This window comes from Mesitornis unicolor, unplaced genomic scaffold, assembly GCF_000695765.1.
Source record: "Mesitornis unicolor isolate BGI_N332 unplaced genomic scaffold, ASM69576v1 scaffold6810, whole genome shotgun sequence".
NCBI classification, from domain to species: Eukaryota; Metazoa; Chordata; class Aves; order Mesitornithiformes; family Mesitornithidae; genus Mesitornis; species Mesitornis unicolor.
This window is the reverse complement of record NW_010160171.1, coordinates 14,263-33,052: the sequence shown is the minus strand read 5'-3', so window position 1 is coordinate 33,052 and position 18,790 is coordinate 14,263. Positions and strand designations below refer to the sequence as shown.

Below are 18,790 nucleotides of genomic sequence, written 5' to 3'. Positions count from 1 at the left end.
CAATTTCACCCTCCATGAGTCCCACTGCTTGCGGTTTCTCACTCTCTGTCCAGAATGTGATGAACCAGTTGCCCAAAAGGATATGAAAGACCATCAAACAGAAGCACACAAGCAGGTGAGGAATGCTGCACGTTCTTCAGGGTTTTCTTGCAAATAGAAAAAAGCTCTGCCAACCATGAAGTAGTATGTTCATGGTACTGTGCTCTATATTAAACAGATTTGAACTTCTGTAATTGTTTGATCAGAAAATCTGTAAGGGTCTGGTATGACCCTTCAGGCCTTGTTACAGCACCTTTTGATCTTGTATGCTCAGCTTAAGAGAATAAAGTTTCCACTGGGGTATTGCAGTTTCCCCAGCAATACAAATTACAGCTCAGGTATGGATATATTGTTCCTTGTGAATTAGCCAGAGCATGCAAGTTAAATGACTTGATTAGAGGAAGACAGACAGTACCTGATCTGACATAGACCTTCTTTGTACAAAGCTATGACATCAATGCACTTTTTTAACAAAACTGAACTGATGGAGTAAATTTACGAGCTTTTCACATAGTGAGGCAATAGCATTTTTAGTATAGCATTAAGAGCCCTGTAACTAGAGGTACTATGTGGAAGCATGAATAGATAGGCATGACTTTTTATTCTGTCTTATTAGTTTTATTGTTTTAGTAATTCCATTGATTTCAGTTACTTAACACATGAGTAGCTCTTGCAGCAAACCTATAGAAAACTAGCTGTATTGGGTTTTCTGTGAGGGGTTTTTGGTTGTATCTTTGGTAATGGGGGAAGGGCTATGGAGATGGCTCCTTAAGAAGCCACCTGAAAAGCTCCCCCTTTTCCTTTGTCAGACCTACCTCTGACCAGGGCCAAGCCAATCAGCACTCCTGCGAATTCATGTAATTAAGGGGGGTGCAGGGCATGCTTCTCTCTCTCTCTGGCACTGGCCCAGACCAGCGCGGCCTCGAGTGCGGGTGGCCCAGACCCGAACCCGGACCCGGCCGCGGCCCCAGCCGGGCTGGGCTGGCCCAACCGCAACTTAAGCTTAAGCCCCGCTGCAGCTCCAGCCTGAAAAGAGAGGGAGAGAGCTGGGAACTCTTTAGAACCATCAGAAGAGACCTGCAGTGGAGAAACGAGTGGGGCCTGAGGAGAACAACCTTGAAGAACACCAAAGTCAGTTGAAGGAAAGAGAGGGGGGAGGAGGAAGACACAGAGCCCAGGTTCCCCTTTAGCAACCCGTGGCGAGAGCCGGGTCGACTGCCTGCAGCCTGTAGAGCTCAGCGGTGGGGCAGGGCCATGTGAGCAGTGGCTGCCCCTGAAGAAGCCGTGACGCTGGGCAGTGTGTGCTGGAGCAGTTCGTGTGTGAGGGAACTGTGACTGTGGGCAGACCCAGACTGGAGCTTTGTGGACTTGGGCTGAAGCAGTTTTGTGCATGAGGGAAACTGCAGCTGTGGGCAGACCCAGATTGGACTTTTGAGAACTTTTTCTCCTGTGGAAGCAGTGAGAGAGAGTGAGCGGAGCTGTCCCTACGCCCCTGAAGGATCACATGGCACAAAACCCTCACTCCTATCCCGCTGCTCCTCAAGGCAAAGTGGTGGGGGGAGGTGAAGAAACCGGGAACAAAAGTTGAGCCCGGGAAGAAGGGAGAGGTGGGGGGAAGGTGTTTTTACTTGAAGATCTGGTTGTATCTCCCATTGTTCTACTCTGATGTTGGTAACAAAAGTGGTTTGGTTTTTTCCTCCTTATGATGAGTCTGTCTTTTGCCTGGGACCTTTTAAGTGGTGAGTAGCCCTCTCAGTCCTTATTTTGACTAGCCCCCTTTTTGAGGTATTGTGGTGCTCAGTTATGCACTGGGCCTAAACCATGACACTGGCATACCTCCTGTGTTTTCAGAGGGGCTATTATAATTTAGACTAGCTAAATATCAGACCTATACTTTTAAGTTAAACATCAGTCAAATATTTGAGTACACACTCTTTATTTCACATGAACACCTTTGAGAACTGGCTCCTTGCACAGAATGACAGCTTCTCGCAGAATTGTCAGTTACCTGTTTTCCTTAAAAGCTTATCAGCACAGCTCAGGCCTAGCAGAGAAACAGAAATTCACCAACAGCTTGTTGATGGTTGGGATAAAACTGACAGGAAGACCATCTCAGCAGCTTGAAGTTGTGGTGACATATGAAAGCACTAACCATCCTCCCGTGCTCCCAATGAGCTGCCGTATGCTTTGCTTGCAGGTCAGATGTAATCTTTGTCACCAAAGCATGCAGCAATACCAGTTGGAGCATCATGAGGTAAGTATGGAGTGCAGTACTTCTTACCTCCCAGGCTGACCCCTCTGACCAAAAGAGTCACACTAAATGGTTCAACAGCAAAAAAAAGTAAATCCTTGACTCCTGTCCTGGACCATGAAGAAACTTGAACCTCTAAACAGTTGCAGTGTTCTGGCCTACCCTTTCCCCCTTACCTTTCTTTGTCCTTTCTTTGCCTTCTGTTGCTGAAAGAATCCTAAATTAAAGATAGCCTAGATAGGTGAACTCTTAACAGAGCTAAGACTGCATTTGGTTGTGTAGATACCCCTTAAGGAGGGCATTCTTAAACAGTCACTTACAGCTGTCCCTCGATGACCTCTTTTAGTATTGATAGGAAGTTTGCAGTGATTTCTTCTATTCACATGCAGACCGAGGAATGTCACAAACGATTAACAATATGCAAGATCTGTGAGCTTGAAATGCCCTTCGACAAGCTGCAGGAACACCTGGACACCTGTGCCAGCCGAACGGAGTGGTGTTGGGAGTGTAACAAACACGTCATGTACAAAGACCAGGACAAACACAAAGATATTTGTCAGAACTGTGGTCTGTCCTATCATAAGGATGTGAACTTCCAAACCAGTGAAGCATCCACTAGTGCAACATTTATTTGCCCTACTGGTAAGCAAAATTCCTCAATGTCATGGACTGAGTGAACTCTGTTAAATCTCAGTGTAAATTCTCCTGCCTTCTCTACAACTCTCAGTAATCCAGGCTGGAGGGGATTGTTGTTTAACCAACCACAGTGAAAGGGCCAAGTGTGGCTTTCTATTACATCGGTTATTGTAAAGCCAGGATGATTCCACTGGTACCTCACTGGCCATGTTCTTTCATGCCTCTCTTATATCCTGGAATTGAAATTCCTTCTGTCAGTAAATAAGTGGAACTTCTTCCTCTTTCTGTTTGTTGCACAGGAGAAAATATGATTTAGAACTTCCTCCTACTTCATGTATAAAGCCAGTGATGCATACCTTGATTTCTTGAAGTTGAGAGCAGCTTTATTAGGCCTAAGGTACTGGACAGAGTGTGTCAGGACAAAAAATGGAATCCTGTCAATGATTCCAGAAAACAACAGCATCAGTAGATGCAGTGGTTGTCAAAATAAACTACAGAGAACACGAACCCCTAGCAACAGGATTAAGTAGGCCAGAGTAGGAGCAAAGCATCTTGAGCCACAAAACACAGGGCTGGAGTGGAATTTCAAATGTCATGAAGTTTGTGAGAAGGGATGGTGGATTGGTTTTGAGTGGTGCCAAAAGCAAAATGTAGTCACAGATCTAGATGTCCCTCTCTAGATGAGTAATGTCAATACTGTGTTTTTCTCCTTTTTTTTTTTCCTTCTGAAGGTACTGGTGGTGTCAGTCTTTGTCAGAAGTGCACTAAGTCATTCCCAGAAGACCAGTACTCCCAACATCTGGTAAGCACATTTGAAACTGAACAAGAGAATGGTCTGTGCTTAATTTCCAGCCAGGTTATTTCTCTGAAAAGCTATATATTAGATAAGAAAGCATTCAGCTGAAGCATCACTGTGAGGTGATGTCCACACAGGTGTAATGCCAATCACCTCATCATGCATGTTCTCTTCCAACAGAATAAATGCAGTACAGCTCATAAGCTGACAGAAGTTCTTTCTGGCCAGTCAACTTCCACACTCAGTAGTGATCCACCACAGTCGTCTTCCTCCCTGGCTCCTGCTTCCTGCTCTGAGAATGCAATGGTGTGGAAAGATGTCCGCCCCAAAGGGAAAGAAAGGGACCAGTCACTGACCACCAAAGCCTTGCATAAATCTCAGAAGAACAAAATGGTTGGTTTCCCCTCTCCCACAAGAGGTGGACTTTCCACATCACCTCAAGATCTTAAAGACACCCAGTCCTTTGATGTGCTGGAGACCTGTGCCCATTGCAACATTCTTCTGCCGCTTCCAACCCTTGGGAAACATGAGGTGAGAAGTGACACATTGGACTTGGCCTCCTACATGCAAAGAGTCACTGCTTATCTCTCCACTGCCTGGGGTCCCAGGGCCCATTTCTGGATTTCGTAGCTGTTTGAAATGCTGGCCATAGGTATGCTCTGTCTGTAAAGTGTGGAGTTTGTTAATTCCATTGACTCTTTATGCTCACATCTACACAAAAAAGTTCCATTGCACAGTCTGCTTGAGTTTTAGGAAAGTAATAATCACGACTCAAGCCATTAATTTTTAGCTCAAATCCTGGAAAGTCTTCAGCAACTGTCCTTACTTGCTGAAGGCTGATACTGTTCCTGCTAAGCAAATAGTATGATTATATCTCAGCTGCATCAGAGATGGAGCTCTACATAATTTTCCATCCCAACAAAGAGGCCCACTTGCCTCCCTACTGAATATGATTGCATTCTGAATATAATGTTAGATTCTCCTCTGATATGACTGTTACTTATTTTTCTAGAAAAAGTGTCGACATTTGAAGTCTTCGAAAAGTGCTAGGATGAAACAAAAATCAAGCTGTGGAGAAAAAGGTACTGCAGAATTTCAGAAATTTAGATTAGAATTCGTAATTCAGGATTATTCTACATTGGGTTAACAGAAACAAAGGGATGTTTTGCAGAGAAAGTGTGTCTAGAAAATCTAATACTCAGAATGTCACAAAGCTCTCTAGACTCCAACAGATAGTGGGTTCTCCTGAGGCTGCTTTAAGCAAGCATTGCTTCAGAGCCAGTATGTTTTTACTCTCTTGACTCAGAGTAGTGTGTATTGTGCCTCTCAAATTATGCTGCTGTGGACAGTGCAGTACCTTCCGTACTGTAAGCAGAGATCAGCACAAAAGACTCCACAGAACAGATGTTCTGTCCCAGGTGTCTGCTCCAACACTGATTTGAGACTTAAAGAATAGCTTCTGAAGACAAGAAGTACTTTTTCCCCTGCATAGTAAAATTTGCATATTCAGTAGAAGCATTGATATAATTATGCTAGAAAACACCTCCATCTGAGCTTGCAGTGATCCATAGGCAGCAGATCAGTCTCTTTCCTCGCCCTGTCCCAGACAGGCTGTGAATCTCAACACTTCTGTCTTTGCTAACATACCCCTCTGCTTTTCGGTTCCTAAGCAGTATGGTTTCCTCTCAGTCCGATTAAGTGAAACTGAAAGCAGTTGTTCTCAGTCGTTCCTCTGTCTACTTGATTCAGTAAATGAGGCATTCTCCCTGTAAAACCTTCCTCTCCTGGTAAATTAAAGAGAGAAAGCACCAAAGAGAGAAACAGAGGGATTGTCTGGTTTTGAATTGCAGGACTTTAGCCTTGAAATAAAAGCAAGTACATGGTAATTACACGGATTATTTGACTTGCATTGTGGGTTTTTGATATTGTTCAACTGAGTGATGACATAGGAAGGCTGTAAAACTGAAACTTTAAATACACAAGTGGGCTTTCTTTGTTTTACAGAAGACTCTACAGCACTGAAAATTAAATCTGGAAATGGAGGGACGTCTTCAGATTGAAGCTTCAGCTAAGCTTTAGCAAAAGGCACTGAAAGTATGATAGCTTTACTGACAAATAAATTATCTATTACTCTGGGTCAAGAACAAAGAGTGATTTTTGTTCCTTATCAAGAGAGGTATTTAAAAGGTTTTACCAGAAAACTGTAAGAGTAATGGGGGCTCAGCAGCTGTTGTAATTTCAAATATTTCTGTGTAAGCTTGCCTTAGGAATGTACTTTTTCCACCTGCTTCAGCAAGGAGATCAGCTTACTTAGAAATGTTTGTTCTGAGAGAGAAAAGAAAATAAGGAATTCATAATTCCTTGTAACGTTTAGCGCCATCAGTTGCCCTCACTGAGAGCCTGAGACCTTAGTGTTTTTCAGGGCATGGCCAAGTGAGATTAAAAACCATCAAATTCTGCTCCTTCACTTCAGTGAACCACTTAACCTAGGGCTAGCACAAACAGCTTAGTCTGTGGAGATTACAGACACACCCAAGGATAACTGAGGGTGTTCATCTTCTGATGCACAAATAGAAGCTGATGAAGCTCAATGTGGAAAAGTTAAGCATGAAGAGTGAGTGGATGCTTTACGCTCATGTCTGTGAACAGCTGTGAAGCAGCCTTTGCTGCTCGGCATCTTACATCAATAAACGTTAAAACATATTAACAGTTTTACTGCAAGGTGCCATTTTCCTCTCATCCTCCTTTAGCAGCGTTCAATCTCACAAGCTGATGGCTGGAACTAATGTACATATGTTGGGCTATAATTTGAGCAGCATCTTACTTCTCAGATCCAGACTTGCTGACATCTGAATCATTTGTGCGCAAGCACACATGGGATGCAAAATCGGGCTGAGTTCGTGAACTCAGTAATTCAGCAAGGGCCCAGGCTCATTTATGCATATTGTAGGCATATCTGTATGGGCAGGACTGAGCTGAAATGCACCAAGGAACGTCCCAAGAGTAGATACTTCCAGCCTTGCAACTACTGGGCTAGCACCAGCATTGTGAGTGGGACAGCAGCTGGTTGTGTGGCCTGACAAGTATTGGTGACTTCTGAGGCTCCCTTAACCTTTGCAGCATAGAGACTGTAGCAGTCCACAGCTTTTCCTACATGGCTGAGACCTCAATCTGAATCCAAAACTTTGCTACTGAAAGGCCAAGGGTGCATCACCGCACTCGCCGTCTGCCCCAGACGTTCTGCTGACAGTCTGGTGAACTGCATTTGAAAGCTTGCAGGAGTACGCTGACCACATCTGAGAAGGATTTTCAAACCAGCGCTCTCACTGAGGTTTATATTAAGCTTTTAAAAAAAAAAATGTTCTAAACTTCCGGTAAGCAGGTCTGACATTGAATATGGTCCTGTGAAACAGAATTTTTTGTATCTAGGGGCAGAGGAAGGGGATGCAAAAGCGTGGCTCTGCCTGAAAAGTGTCACAAAACTCACATCAGAGCAGGCCAGCTTTATCCTTGCAACCCGTTTTTTTTGGCGAGGGAGGAAGAAGGCCTAGCTTGTGGAAGTGGTATTTCCTCTTCTGTGAAAGCACAGCAGGGCGTATTTCAGCACCCTGTGCTGCAGTGCCACCGTGTGGGTGTTGGTGGTACTGGCGGGAGCTGAACCGAGCCGTGGCTGAGGCCAGGCGGGAGCCGGAGAGCCCGGTGCTGCCCCACCAGCAGCTCTGCGTGGTCACTCCCTCTCCGAGGCTGCACAGGCTTCAGCACTTAGCAGTCAGTAATTAATAGCTTCAGGCTCCCAGCTGGGTTAAAGACCATAGCATATAAGGAAACCAGCAAACCCAGTGTCTGCTGACTGGAGTGTTCCTGGAGTCTTTCTGTGATGAGCTGTGGCATAGAATGGGAGTGAGCTGCCTGGAGTTTGTCCCGGCAAGAAGAGAGCCACTGGTGAGCCCCCAGAAAACATGAGCCAAATGAAACTACTGCTCTGAAGGATCTGGAAAGCACCTGAAAGCCGTCTGACTCCTTCCTTCTCACGGGGTGAGGCAGTGGCTGGTACAGCTACACCAGATGGTACCCAGGTCCTGGAGGTGCTGTGCCTACCCTGACCAGAGAGGTGAGCCCTGTCCCCAAGCTCTGTGAGCTCCCTGGGGACAAAACAAGGCTCTTCCTTCATTTCTGCAGGATGGCCTGTTTCTGAACTGCTGGGCTCTAGACGGGGGGTCAAAGACCTGCTTGTTTGCAGACTGTTATAGAAGCAGTAGTGGCTGACACTGGAAATCTGAGGGCCCATAAGGGACGTGGCTGGGGTAGCACAACATGAACGGGGAGAACCAAGCTTGCTTTCTCTTTCCTCTCGCTGGTTTTGAGAAAGGGGTTAAAACTGCTGCTTGTAGGACCTTTGTGAAACTCAGTTGCAGACTCAGCAATCCCACAGATAAGCAGAAGGCCCGAGCACATGTGCATAATAAAGAATAACTGCTTTCTAAAACTCAAAGAGGAGCCTTAGAGAGTGAACTTATTTTCCAGCCTTTCGTGGAATCAGTTTCAAAATTCTCCAGATTTGTAATCCAGTTTGGTGTGAAAGTGAAAATAGCTTTGGTCACTAGGTGGCAATAAAGAATCAATGTGCCCTTGGAAAGTTTGCAAGAGCTTGGCCTAGATTTGCCCTGGGAGAAAGAACTGGAAGATAGCAGAGAAACCATAAAAATAAGTGTGCAAGCATTCTGCTTGCTAATGAGGATTAGTTTTGTTATTGTCTGTTTCTCAAGGGAAAAAAAAAAGTTATATTTATCAAGCAGAAAATTATTATCAGATTAAAAGTATAACTCCGAACAAGAAAAAGAAGCTCAGCCTCACCAGGACAGGTACTTGGAGAATATGGCATCATATCCTTGAAGTGCTGCTGATGTGTGAAATGTGTTGGGATGTCAGTGTTTTACCCTTGAGTGTGAGACACGCGTTTATTCTTTAGCAGTGGCAGGAGGCAATCCATTTCTGTATGACCTTCTTTCCCCAGTAAAAGCTTACCTGCATGCCCCTCCATACCTTTTTTTTTGAACAGTCTTTTGTCATAGAGAAAACTTGAATAAAAATCTATGAGATAGCAGAGTGAAGCACACCTTGTACTTGTCCATTTCCTAGGTGCTGTGTGCTGGTGGCTTCTCTTCCACTACACTGTATGCTCTGTGTGTCTTAATTTCACTCGAAGGTTAATCTCGTTTGAAGGCAGGAGTTCTGTGTGTACAAAAAATTGCAAAGCCAGCTGGCATATCCTACTCCCATATACTGTTGTGATTTGAAAGCAGTGTTATGGGAAGCAGAAGGAACTAAATGAAGAAATTAAACTGACAATATACCCTGCAGTGAGCTGATGGGGAGAAGCTGAATGACCTAATTTTGGATTTGCCCACTGCCGCTTCTCAGTGGTTCTGTTGTGAAGGACAATGCAGGATCTCAGTACTTATTGCTCCCTTACATGGGACGTGGGTTTTCAATAATCCAGCGGGTAGAAGTAATCTGTAAAGACCAATGCAAGGTCCCCATACCACTACAGCGTGTTTAAAGAAAAAATAAGCAGTGCATTTTTTTACAACTCATACCCAACTATTTAACTTGCATAGTACCTCATGACTGACACCTTTACACTTGCTGTTGAAGGGCTTTCTGGGTTGCTTGAATGGAGTCACACTGGGATAAAACTTGGCAGAAACATGAGCCCAACCACTCTTAATTGTTTAGAAAAAAACCACACAAAAACTAAACAGTTAGATAGATGATGGGGACTGGTCATCTTCTGTGCTATATGAATATTTTTCCCAGCAATTGAGAAAGATTGAGTGCTAAAAGTAAATGAATTGCATTTCTATCTCCCCCAAGTGTTTGCTTGCACTGATAAAGACCAACCTGAAATATAGGAAACGGTGGAGGTTTAACTGGGTGCTGTTAAACAAATGCAGCAGCATTCTCGTTGCTGTGTAATTTCACCAACTCCAGTGTGAGAGGTGCCGGCCCAGTGCTGGTTGCTGGCAGGTAGGAGGTGGGAGCGGTTTTATGGGTGTTGGCAGATGTGTTCGGAGGATGCTCCAGGCCGGGGACACCCTGCAGACAGGGGTGAGAGCACCGTGTGCTCTTTGTGTGGCTGGAGAGAGGAAGTACCTGTGGAGCAGGTATGAGCTGTGCTCAGCTGCTGGTGTTGGTAGTGGAGAGCAGGCTGGAAGCTTTCTGACTGAAGTGTTATAGGAAAATAAAAAGCAGTCTTAGGGACTGGATGACCTCCACTACCTCTGTCTCGGCTTCTCTTTCTATGATCTGTGCTATCAGAGATTTAATACCATGGGTGTGCAAGCTGAAAAGTCACAGATTCAGCTTCTTGAAAGACCCCTGGAGCTACAGACAGCAGCGGGGCATTGGACTGCTGATGCCTGCGGTTGCAGCTCCTCTGAACCCCGTGCAGTTCTGGGTGTCTCTGTGCTGTGCATCCAGAGCAGTGGTGTGGTGACAGGTCTGCAAGTGAGGAATGTGTGGAGGTGAGGTTATAATGGCAGAAGAATTATAAGAATGGCAATTTGCATCTATTAAATCAAGCCCACGTGGTCGGGGAGGGCAGGGGCAAACAGAGCCTGCTGAGACAGGCTGGGTGCTGCAGTTTGTATGAGCAACTCGATTCATCTTCCATAACTTTTGTGCCTGTGCCATAAAAATGAGTGGACCAAGGCAGGTAGGGACCTCCCTGCAGTGATGGCAAAGCTTTCAGAGGCAGCAGAGCAGAAGGAAATTCACCTGTGGGCTGTGGAAATCTGTGTCCTGCAACTGCATAAAATCCCAGTGAGCCACGTCCCCGAGCTGATGGCAGGATGGGCGAGCAGCACAAGGTCTGCCCCGGCAGCTGCAGCATGGGATCCTTCTGCTTTTCTCTGTTCTTTCAGCAGATAAGTGTCACTTCTCTTTCGTTCTGTGAAATGGATGCTGCTGCTCCCGCAGGCTGCACAAGATATCAAAACCGGGTTTGTCATGACTGGAGGCAGTGCAAGGAAATGAGATTTTGTGCTTTGTATTATATTCAGAGATCACAGAGGGGAGGATGGAATTATAACATCATAAACTGCTGTATCAAATTTTGACTGGGGCATAGTTCCCTCCAGTACCTCTAGACATCTCCTCACAGGAGAAAGGTGGTGAGTGGACTTGTTTCTAGTAGTCCATTTGCTGTGCCAAAAATAACTTTTTCTACCAGATACAATGAAAGTTTCATATCTCTTCTTGATTTTGAGAGTTGGTTCTGCCTTTGCCAGCCAGAAGTTACATATCCCTAGGGCTTGAGCTTCTTGAAAGTTGGTTGTCATTGTAATAGGTCAATTTGCACCACTCCACAGGGAATTTTCCACAGAAATAACTTGGTGCTGTGCAGAGCTGGAGCCCAGTGCCAGCACTATCAATATATTAAAGATGCTTTTCAGGAATAGGGAATATACTTTTATAATGGGTTGCAAACATGAAGGGCTGGTGCCCTGCGCTGGTGCTGTCCTCAGATACCTCTGTGAAAGTCCAAGTCCAGGGAGGTGCTAGCAGTGTTTGTTCAGAGGCCAAGATGTTTTATTTCTAGGGAGCATTAAGAACTTTGTGTGATGAGATAGACTCTGCTCACGGTGAGACTTTATGAATGTCGGTGAAGAGCCTCCTTCACGCAGGCTGTAGTCCCTGCAGGCCAGAAATGGGGTGGTTTTGGCGCTACCTCTCTGACCAGGGGCGAGAGAGCTGAGACGATGCCGGTGATGTCCGCATTTCGTTGCCTGCTCACTCTGTGGTGTGGCCTTGGGCAGGGAGGATGGCGGGGGTGGGTGTTGGGACCCACAGCCCCCTGCGCCCACGCTGGCCAAGGCTGGTGTATTTCTGTGCCTTTCTGTCTGCTCTTCCACGCTTTGGTGCGAGGCGCAGCTGCCCCACGAGAGGAGCAGCGTTCGATGTCCCTGGGGGGATGCTGGGTCTGTGCTTAGCAGGAATCCACAGAAGGGGTTTTTATAAACTGTTTCTGTGCTGCTTTATGCATCAAAGCAAGGAAGTTGTTCACAAAGACAGCAACAACACAACATCAAGAGAGGCTCGTTTAATCTCAGGCTTTTCAGACAGGGTAGCTGTAAATCAAAGGGCAAAATAATTCTCTTTAGGCAAAAGTATTTTCCCAGAATTCATTGAGGAAGGATGTGTAGAATATTTTTCCAAAATCTGTTGCAGAAGACACTTTATTTTAAATACCAATTAGCCTTCTTAAATGACTTTCTCAATCGCTGATGTATAGTGAAAATATATAATACATATATGCATATTTTCTGAGTTATCGAAACCTGTAGGCATTTATTTTCCAGTCTGGAGAGAGCAATGAAATGTGACAAAGTAGGATTTTAAACTCAGTTGCCTACACTCTTTTTTTCTTGCAATACAAAGCAGATAAATGTAAACACACATCATAACACATAAAAATGAATCCCATATTGAACGTTTCATTGGAGAAGCAATGTACTGCACTAAAAATTGATGAATGGCAAATATATTTTTATTTAAGCATTTATTTTTATGGCATTAACAAATAGAAAAATATATGGAAGTATGCAAATAATTTCATAGAGACATCAAAATAAAATGAACAATATCAAGTTGCTCATCCTTCATGGAGATTTTGTACTTATAAGCAGAACCTTCTGGATCTAGACATACTGGAAATAAACAATCACCATCCGTACCTGTGCAAGAAAGAGGGAAAAAACCTGTTCCTCAGGAAAACTACATTTTTTTCCCTAAGTGCTTAATAGTGAGATTTGCAATGTTCCTGGGCTTTATCTTCCGCTTGATGCTCAAGCTGTATTTCTCTTTACGTCACTGTAATTAATTTGTAAGCTCAGAAGTGACAGATAATGCTTATTATGAAGATGACTTCCTTGAACAAGCTCCCTGAAATAACCTCCAAGGATTTGTAAGGAACCTTACATTTGGTAATTAATTATGCAAACCTACTTTTAACATATCTTTAGGTAATCAGAACAAAAGACAGTTGTCTTTGTTAATTATAATGAAATCTCACTTATGAATATTTTAATTATGCACATTACTGTGTCTGCTGTCACTCATGATGGGGTACCTTTAGGGCAGAATTATTTTCCTCCCGTTGTCATTGTAACAAAGGGCTAATGAAAAGAGAAGGGCTGAACTTAGAGGCGCTGTAGTTTAATTTCAGAAGGTGTCATTTGCTCGTTCAGATCAAAGTTGGAAGCTCAGCGGTGCAAGCAACACACAGTTTAGGTGTGCAGGTAAAGCAGAACTTTTTTGCTTGAGAGTTTTGAGAACACTTCCGTTTATCTTTGAGACAAAGCTGCATCTACCCCATCAGCTAAGAATTTACCTGCTGAGCTTTGCTAAAGTGTGTTGACAGGATAGTTTCTCTTTAAGGTGATCCAGTCACAGATCTGAAGGCTCCCTGTGCCAGTTCTTGAGAGCAGGATGAGTGTGGCAATTATGGACTCAAACGCAGCGTTCTGGCACTTGACGTGGCCAAGCGCCTCGTTCTTCTGCAAAAGCAGATGATCCATCAGAATGCCCCAGCTCAGCTTCGTCCCTCGTCTCTTCTCCAGCAGACAGCTGATAAAGGAAATTACCATTAAACTGAAGATCAGAAGTTCACTTTATAGTTGTCCTTTAAAGCACGGAGAATGCCTTTGAATTTCCATAGTTTGACACTCACCAGAGGTCAATACTGTATCATTAAACATCTGTGTATGTGCTGCTGATACAGGTGGTGGGCTCTATCTAGTACTGCAAATGTTAAATGGTTTAAACGCCTGATTACAGGCATGCCTAAAGATCCAAGCTCCACCTTTAGCCTCTGCTTCGGGTCTCGCATTTCAGAGTTGCTCGTGCGTTGGCTTGATTGAACACTTCAGTGAAATTATTTCAGCGCAAGACCTTTGCTTCCCAGTGCTGTCTCTGCGTGCATAAATGGCCCCTCGGAGCACGGCTGTCTTCTGCTGTCAGCCTTACTGGAGAGGGTGAATTTTTTTGTTTCCTCTCATTATTTGATGGATATTGTGCCTTCCCCAAGCTGTGCTGATGGCCCCATCATGTTGAGGAGTGTGTAAGCACAGGAGCAAAGTGATGCTCTGAAGAGATTATCCAAACCAGGACACAAGAAAAAGGTGGGAAGAGGGAATTTTTTTCCTCTCTCTTGCAGAGACCTGGAGCTGCAAGATGCCAATCTCGCATGCATTTGCTGGTCAGCTGGAGAACCCAGCAGATCCAGGCTTCCAGCTCATCACTTCTATGCCAAAGCCAGAAAACAGGATGAAAACATACTGAAAATACAACCTTACTCCGCGCACTTACTGGAACTAGGTTCTCCTGCTTTTTGATGAAAGCTCTGGCAGTGGGTTTTATTTGAGTGTATTTACATCTTGCGCTGCAAGAGTAGACCATGACAGCATGTTTTTGCCACTTTATTTTTAGGGAGGGTTTGAAAATCTGTTCTCTGCCACTTCCTGAAATCCAAAATGAAACTGGTGAGCAACGGTCAGAGAGAGAGAAAACTGGTAGGGACACAAGAGCTGGTGCTGGTCCTTGATTTCAAAACCTGACCCAAACGACTTCGATTTCTGCAAGCAAATACCTGGACTTCAGAGATACCTGCAAGTACTGCTGCCACCCTGCGCGTGTCACTTCACTGTCATGCAATTGGAAGCTACAACTACGATTCCACTTCAGCTTTGCAGTTTGCCCTTTTAATTTTGCCTGTTGCTATGGTAGCAACAAATGATTGCAATCACTGCTGTTTATATTGCAGTCCAAGCCACATCAATAGATATCTTGGAAACTAAACAATAAAAATCTGAATTAACTGTATGCTGCGTTCGCTGTTGTACATAATAGGTTGCTCGCAATAATCAGGATTCATTGACATCTTTTGTTCCTGAAGGATTTGAAAAATTCCTTTAACTAAAGGGTTGTCAAATGATAATTTATTTTCAATACATACTTATCCAGTATGTGTGTATCTTCACACAGCTGGGCAATATTTATTTTGCACTGTTTCCTGAGTGTGTCTTTGAAAGCAATTATTTTAATAGCCTTTCTAGTTTTGAAGAAAGGCTACACTTTTTTTAATTCACCTTGTACTGATCATAGTAGTATCTCAGGTCTAAAAGAATACATCCTTAAAAAGATAATTCAGTACTTTCTCCCACACTTTGTCTATTTAGGTTATACAGGCTTTTTGAGGAAAGATTGTCTTTATTTTGTGCAAAGGCTTGTCTAATGGAACTTCAATGAGCTACAACATTAATATACTGCAATATCAGTTTCTAATTTTGAACATCACCTGATGAGCTTTGAAGAAGCTGAGGACAACAGCAGAGAGATGAAGTGGGCACCTGAGCCTGCCCACTGCCCCAGGGGGTGAGCAATGGCAGACGGGGTTAGGGAAAGCTTTTGGGGACCTCAGCGCTGCTGTTTGAAAGTGGGGCTAGCCGGCAGTGCAGCAAAGCAGCGCGAAATGCTACGTTCCTGAAGTTTAGGGCATCGCTGCTGTTGTTTTCAGCTGGAAGGGGGTTGTTCACCCTGGTTCCTTCTGCTGCACCTCTGCTGCCGTCGCACCACGGAGCATCCATCGCCTCCTGATCCGCCCGCAGCAGAGCCTGCAGGATGCGAATGTTATTTCAGTGTGGGTGAGCTCCAGCACCTGCTCTTCCCTCGTACGCAGACCCGCGGCTGCCTCCTCAGACACAGCGCAGGCCTGGGGGCCGATCTCTCCCCTAGCCCTTCAGGGGCTGGTGCTCAACAATCGGGTGCTGCACCTTTTCTTGCAGAAGGTTGAACCCAGGCTGTCTAAATAGGAGGCTAGTGAGGCAATTTGCTGTTTCAATGACCCGATACACATTGGGCATATTGGAGAAAAAAGCCATTTCCTAGTGACTAAATCTCATTAAAAAAGCAATTTTCCAATCAATTACAATGCAATTTAACTGCTAACTGTTTAATTATCAAAAAAGAAGCTATTTTGTTCTCTGTTCCTATATTTATGAACCATGCTTTAAAATCTCATCTTCAGAGGAGCTGTTTGGAGGAATGTGGCTGCTCTATTGGTGCAATTATATTGAAGTTGAAATTTTCAGTTCAATGTATTGTATTAAGTCAAGGAAATATTGTTTGCACAAAAGCTTTTGAAATAGGAGATTCATTGATTTCTACAAAAGCTTGAATCTTTATTGTTATTTTCATGCATTATAAAAATTGTATTATCTGATGTAGGTTTTATTAGAGGAGCATTATTTCTTTTTTAGTAAAATTGAGTTTAGTGGTGATGGTGACTGGATGTCTACCTTTTCCTGCTTCTCTCACAACTTTTAGATTACTGCAAGAAAATTTTTACAGAAAACTCCTGAAGAGGTTAAGACCCACATCACTACAATTTGGCGTATAGCGATCGCTTTGCTAATGTTTGCGTGCCCTTCTGCATGTCCTATCAGTATTTGAAATTATTGCGCAGAAATACCACCAGATGAGGTAATTATGAATCTGCTATTGATATGATAAAATTTTCAAAAGCCTATAGTGGTTTTAGGACTAAGTTATCCGTTTACAGCTCAGGAACTTTGCAAGTCTCACTATTAAGCACTTATGAAAACATGCAGTTTTACTGAGGAACAGCTGTTTTCCCTCTTTCTTGGACGGGTATGGGTTTAATTCCAGTATGTCAGGGTCTGGAAGGTTTTGTTTATAAGCCCAGTGGTATGGCACATACAATTATTTATCGATTTAGCTCAACTGATTAATGATTCGGCTTTGACAGGTCTGTTTTGTCGCTATGCATAAACTGTATTGAGGTAATTAAAATGGTTTCATTGCTCTGTGAGTACAGTGAGACTCACCCCACACACCTGTGTGGCAGCATCACCCCAGGATGGCACCCAAAGACCCCACCATGCAACTCAGGCCTGAGCACCCCGTGCCTGCTCAGGGCCCGAGCAAGGCCTGAGGGAGCCTGCGCCGGAGGGGAGCTGGAGTCTAAATGCTGGCTGGGATGGCAGTGTGCCTGTGGTGCACAGATTTCAGGTTCCAGCGTGAGCCGTCCTGCATGCGTGCAGGGACAAGGCATGTGCGTCATGCAGAGGAGCAAGTGCCTGCAAGAGCAGAGAAGCAGCGATTGAAGTGTTTGCCTTTCAAGCCGAAAAGCAGGGCCGTCCCCGCTGATGTAGCTGGTTGTGGTTTGAGGGTTCAGGCTCTGGCTTGAGTGATCCTGTGCCCCCTCCTCGAGCATCTGCTTTGCAAATGGGGCCAGTCCTGGCCCTGGGGAGCACTGGGTGCCCTTTGACCGTGGCTGCACCTCTGCAGGGACTGCAGTGTGCTAAGGGCAGTGTTGTGCCCCCCAAAAGCACTGAGCACCAAAGGGTGCTTTTTTACTTCACCCTATGCCATTCCTGAGGAGTGGAAACACATTTAGAACACGAAATGAATCCAGCAAATGAATTTTAGCTGTGAAATGAGACTCTTATTTCTGCTAAGCCTATCTCTTTACATTATGGAGCTATAGATTGAAATGGTTTGTTCTGGTTTCTCTGCTACCAAATGCCTGTTTAAATAAAAGAAGGTTGCTGAATAATTAAAATAAATATTATTCAATAATTTATAAACTTTGTAGTAAAAATTGAAGCATAACCCAGTAAAACCTCAAAGCGCCTTTATGTTCTTTATTAGCTGATTCTGCTGGGGAAAGGACTGTTTCTGTGTGGAGATTTTTGTGTTCTTGGTTTCTTCTTGTTTTGTTTTGTTTTTTTTTTCAACTGGCCTAGCACAAAGCAGGGATTAAAGATTTGGTGTCTGGCTCTGTTATGAGTGAAGCCATGACTCAGAGGTACACGAGGATTTAATCCATCTCTGCAGGAGAACTACCATGAGAGACAGATGTCGTGGGCCTCAGCACAGGCAGACAGCTCAAGGGTCCCATTTAGGACCAGCTTCCCTCTAAAACTCTGCAGAAATAAGCCCATGGGTAAACTACATCTTTGGATAACTGAATAAAAGCACGTAGGCGGCAGAGCTGTCCCTGTCTACAGGGAGGATCTCGTCTCAGCAACGCCCTGGCCTCTGTGGCGGGGCTGTCCCTGACTGCTCGCCTCCATCCGCTCTGCCGCATCTCCTGTCACAGCCCTGGTCACTGCATTGCCACTGGCCTCTGTGTTTGCTCTCAGGAAAGTTGAGGCACATCCAGACAGAAATGTGAGGTCCTGCATATTTTGAAACACATTAGCTCTCCTGCAGTTGTTTTCTTGCGAAGACAAATTAGCTTTCAGCAACTGTGGAGGATGAAGGTATGGCAATTTAAGGATATTTCTGAATGAAGACCTTCAAGCAAGGATCCTGTGTGTCAGTTTCACATCTTTTAATGACTCCTGGTTGGCCCTGTGCTTGGGGGGCTCAGTGCTCTCAAGACAGAGCAGAACAAGAGAATGGTCTGTGCTTAATTTCCAGCCAGGTTATTTCTCTGAAAAGCTATATATTAGGTAAGAAAGGGCTTTTCAAACTGTAGATTCATGATAAAATGCATTCAGCTGAAGCATCACTGTGAGGTGATGTCCACTGTCCCTCCCCATGACTCATGTCTGTCGCAAATCAGAATGCACTACTTCACCTCATCATGCATGTGTCGCGGTCAGGACGGACAAAGCAACAAGACAACAAGTGTTGGCGTACCACAAAAAGCCTCTATTGTTTTTCTTCCCCATCTATTTATACTCTTTTTCCCCAGATGTGTCTTCGTCTCGTTGGTTCAAAGTTACTATGTTTCTTTTTTATTGGAGAATATTCTTGGGGGTTTCTACAGTATTTTTCAGTTGACTTGACAGAACCAAGATTTCCTAACAGACTGAAAAAGCTTTGAATTCCCCAAACTCCATCCAGCTTTCAGTAGCAATGATAGGTCACTCCCACTTTTTGACTGGCGAGCGGGAGGGAATTTGCACATTTGCAGACTGGTTTCATTTCCATTGAAGTGTAAAATGCCCAGCAGCTTGAGGAGGAATATTCTGACCTTC

The 18,790-nt window shown here is 44.4% G+C and overlaps 1 protein-coding gene across 1 annotated transcript; it reads left to right on the top strand.

The window, feature by feature from the left end:
• Nucleotides 1–4: 4 nt before the first annotated feature.
• On the top strand, nucleotides 5–4,797 carry XAF1 (XIAP associated factor 1; the record flags this gene model as incomplete). Its single annotated transcript, XM_010189118.1, has 6 exons — nucleotides 5–115; nucleotides 2,237–2,293; nucleotides 2,680–2,932; nucleotides 3,658–3,728; nucleotides 3,903–4,253; nucleotides 4,735–4,797. Coding segments are annotated over 6 exons (906 nt in total), but the record flags the coding sequence as incomplete, so codon positions are not given.
• Nucleotides 4,798–18,790: the final 13,993 nt, after the last annotated feature.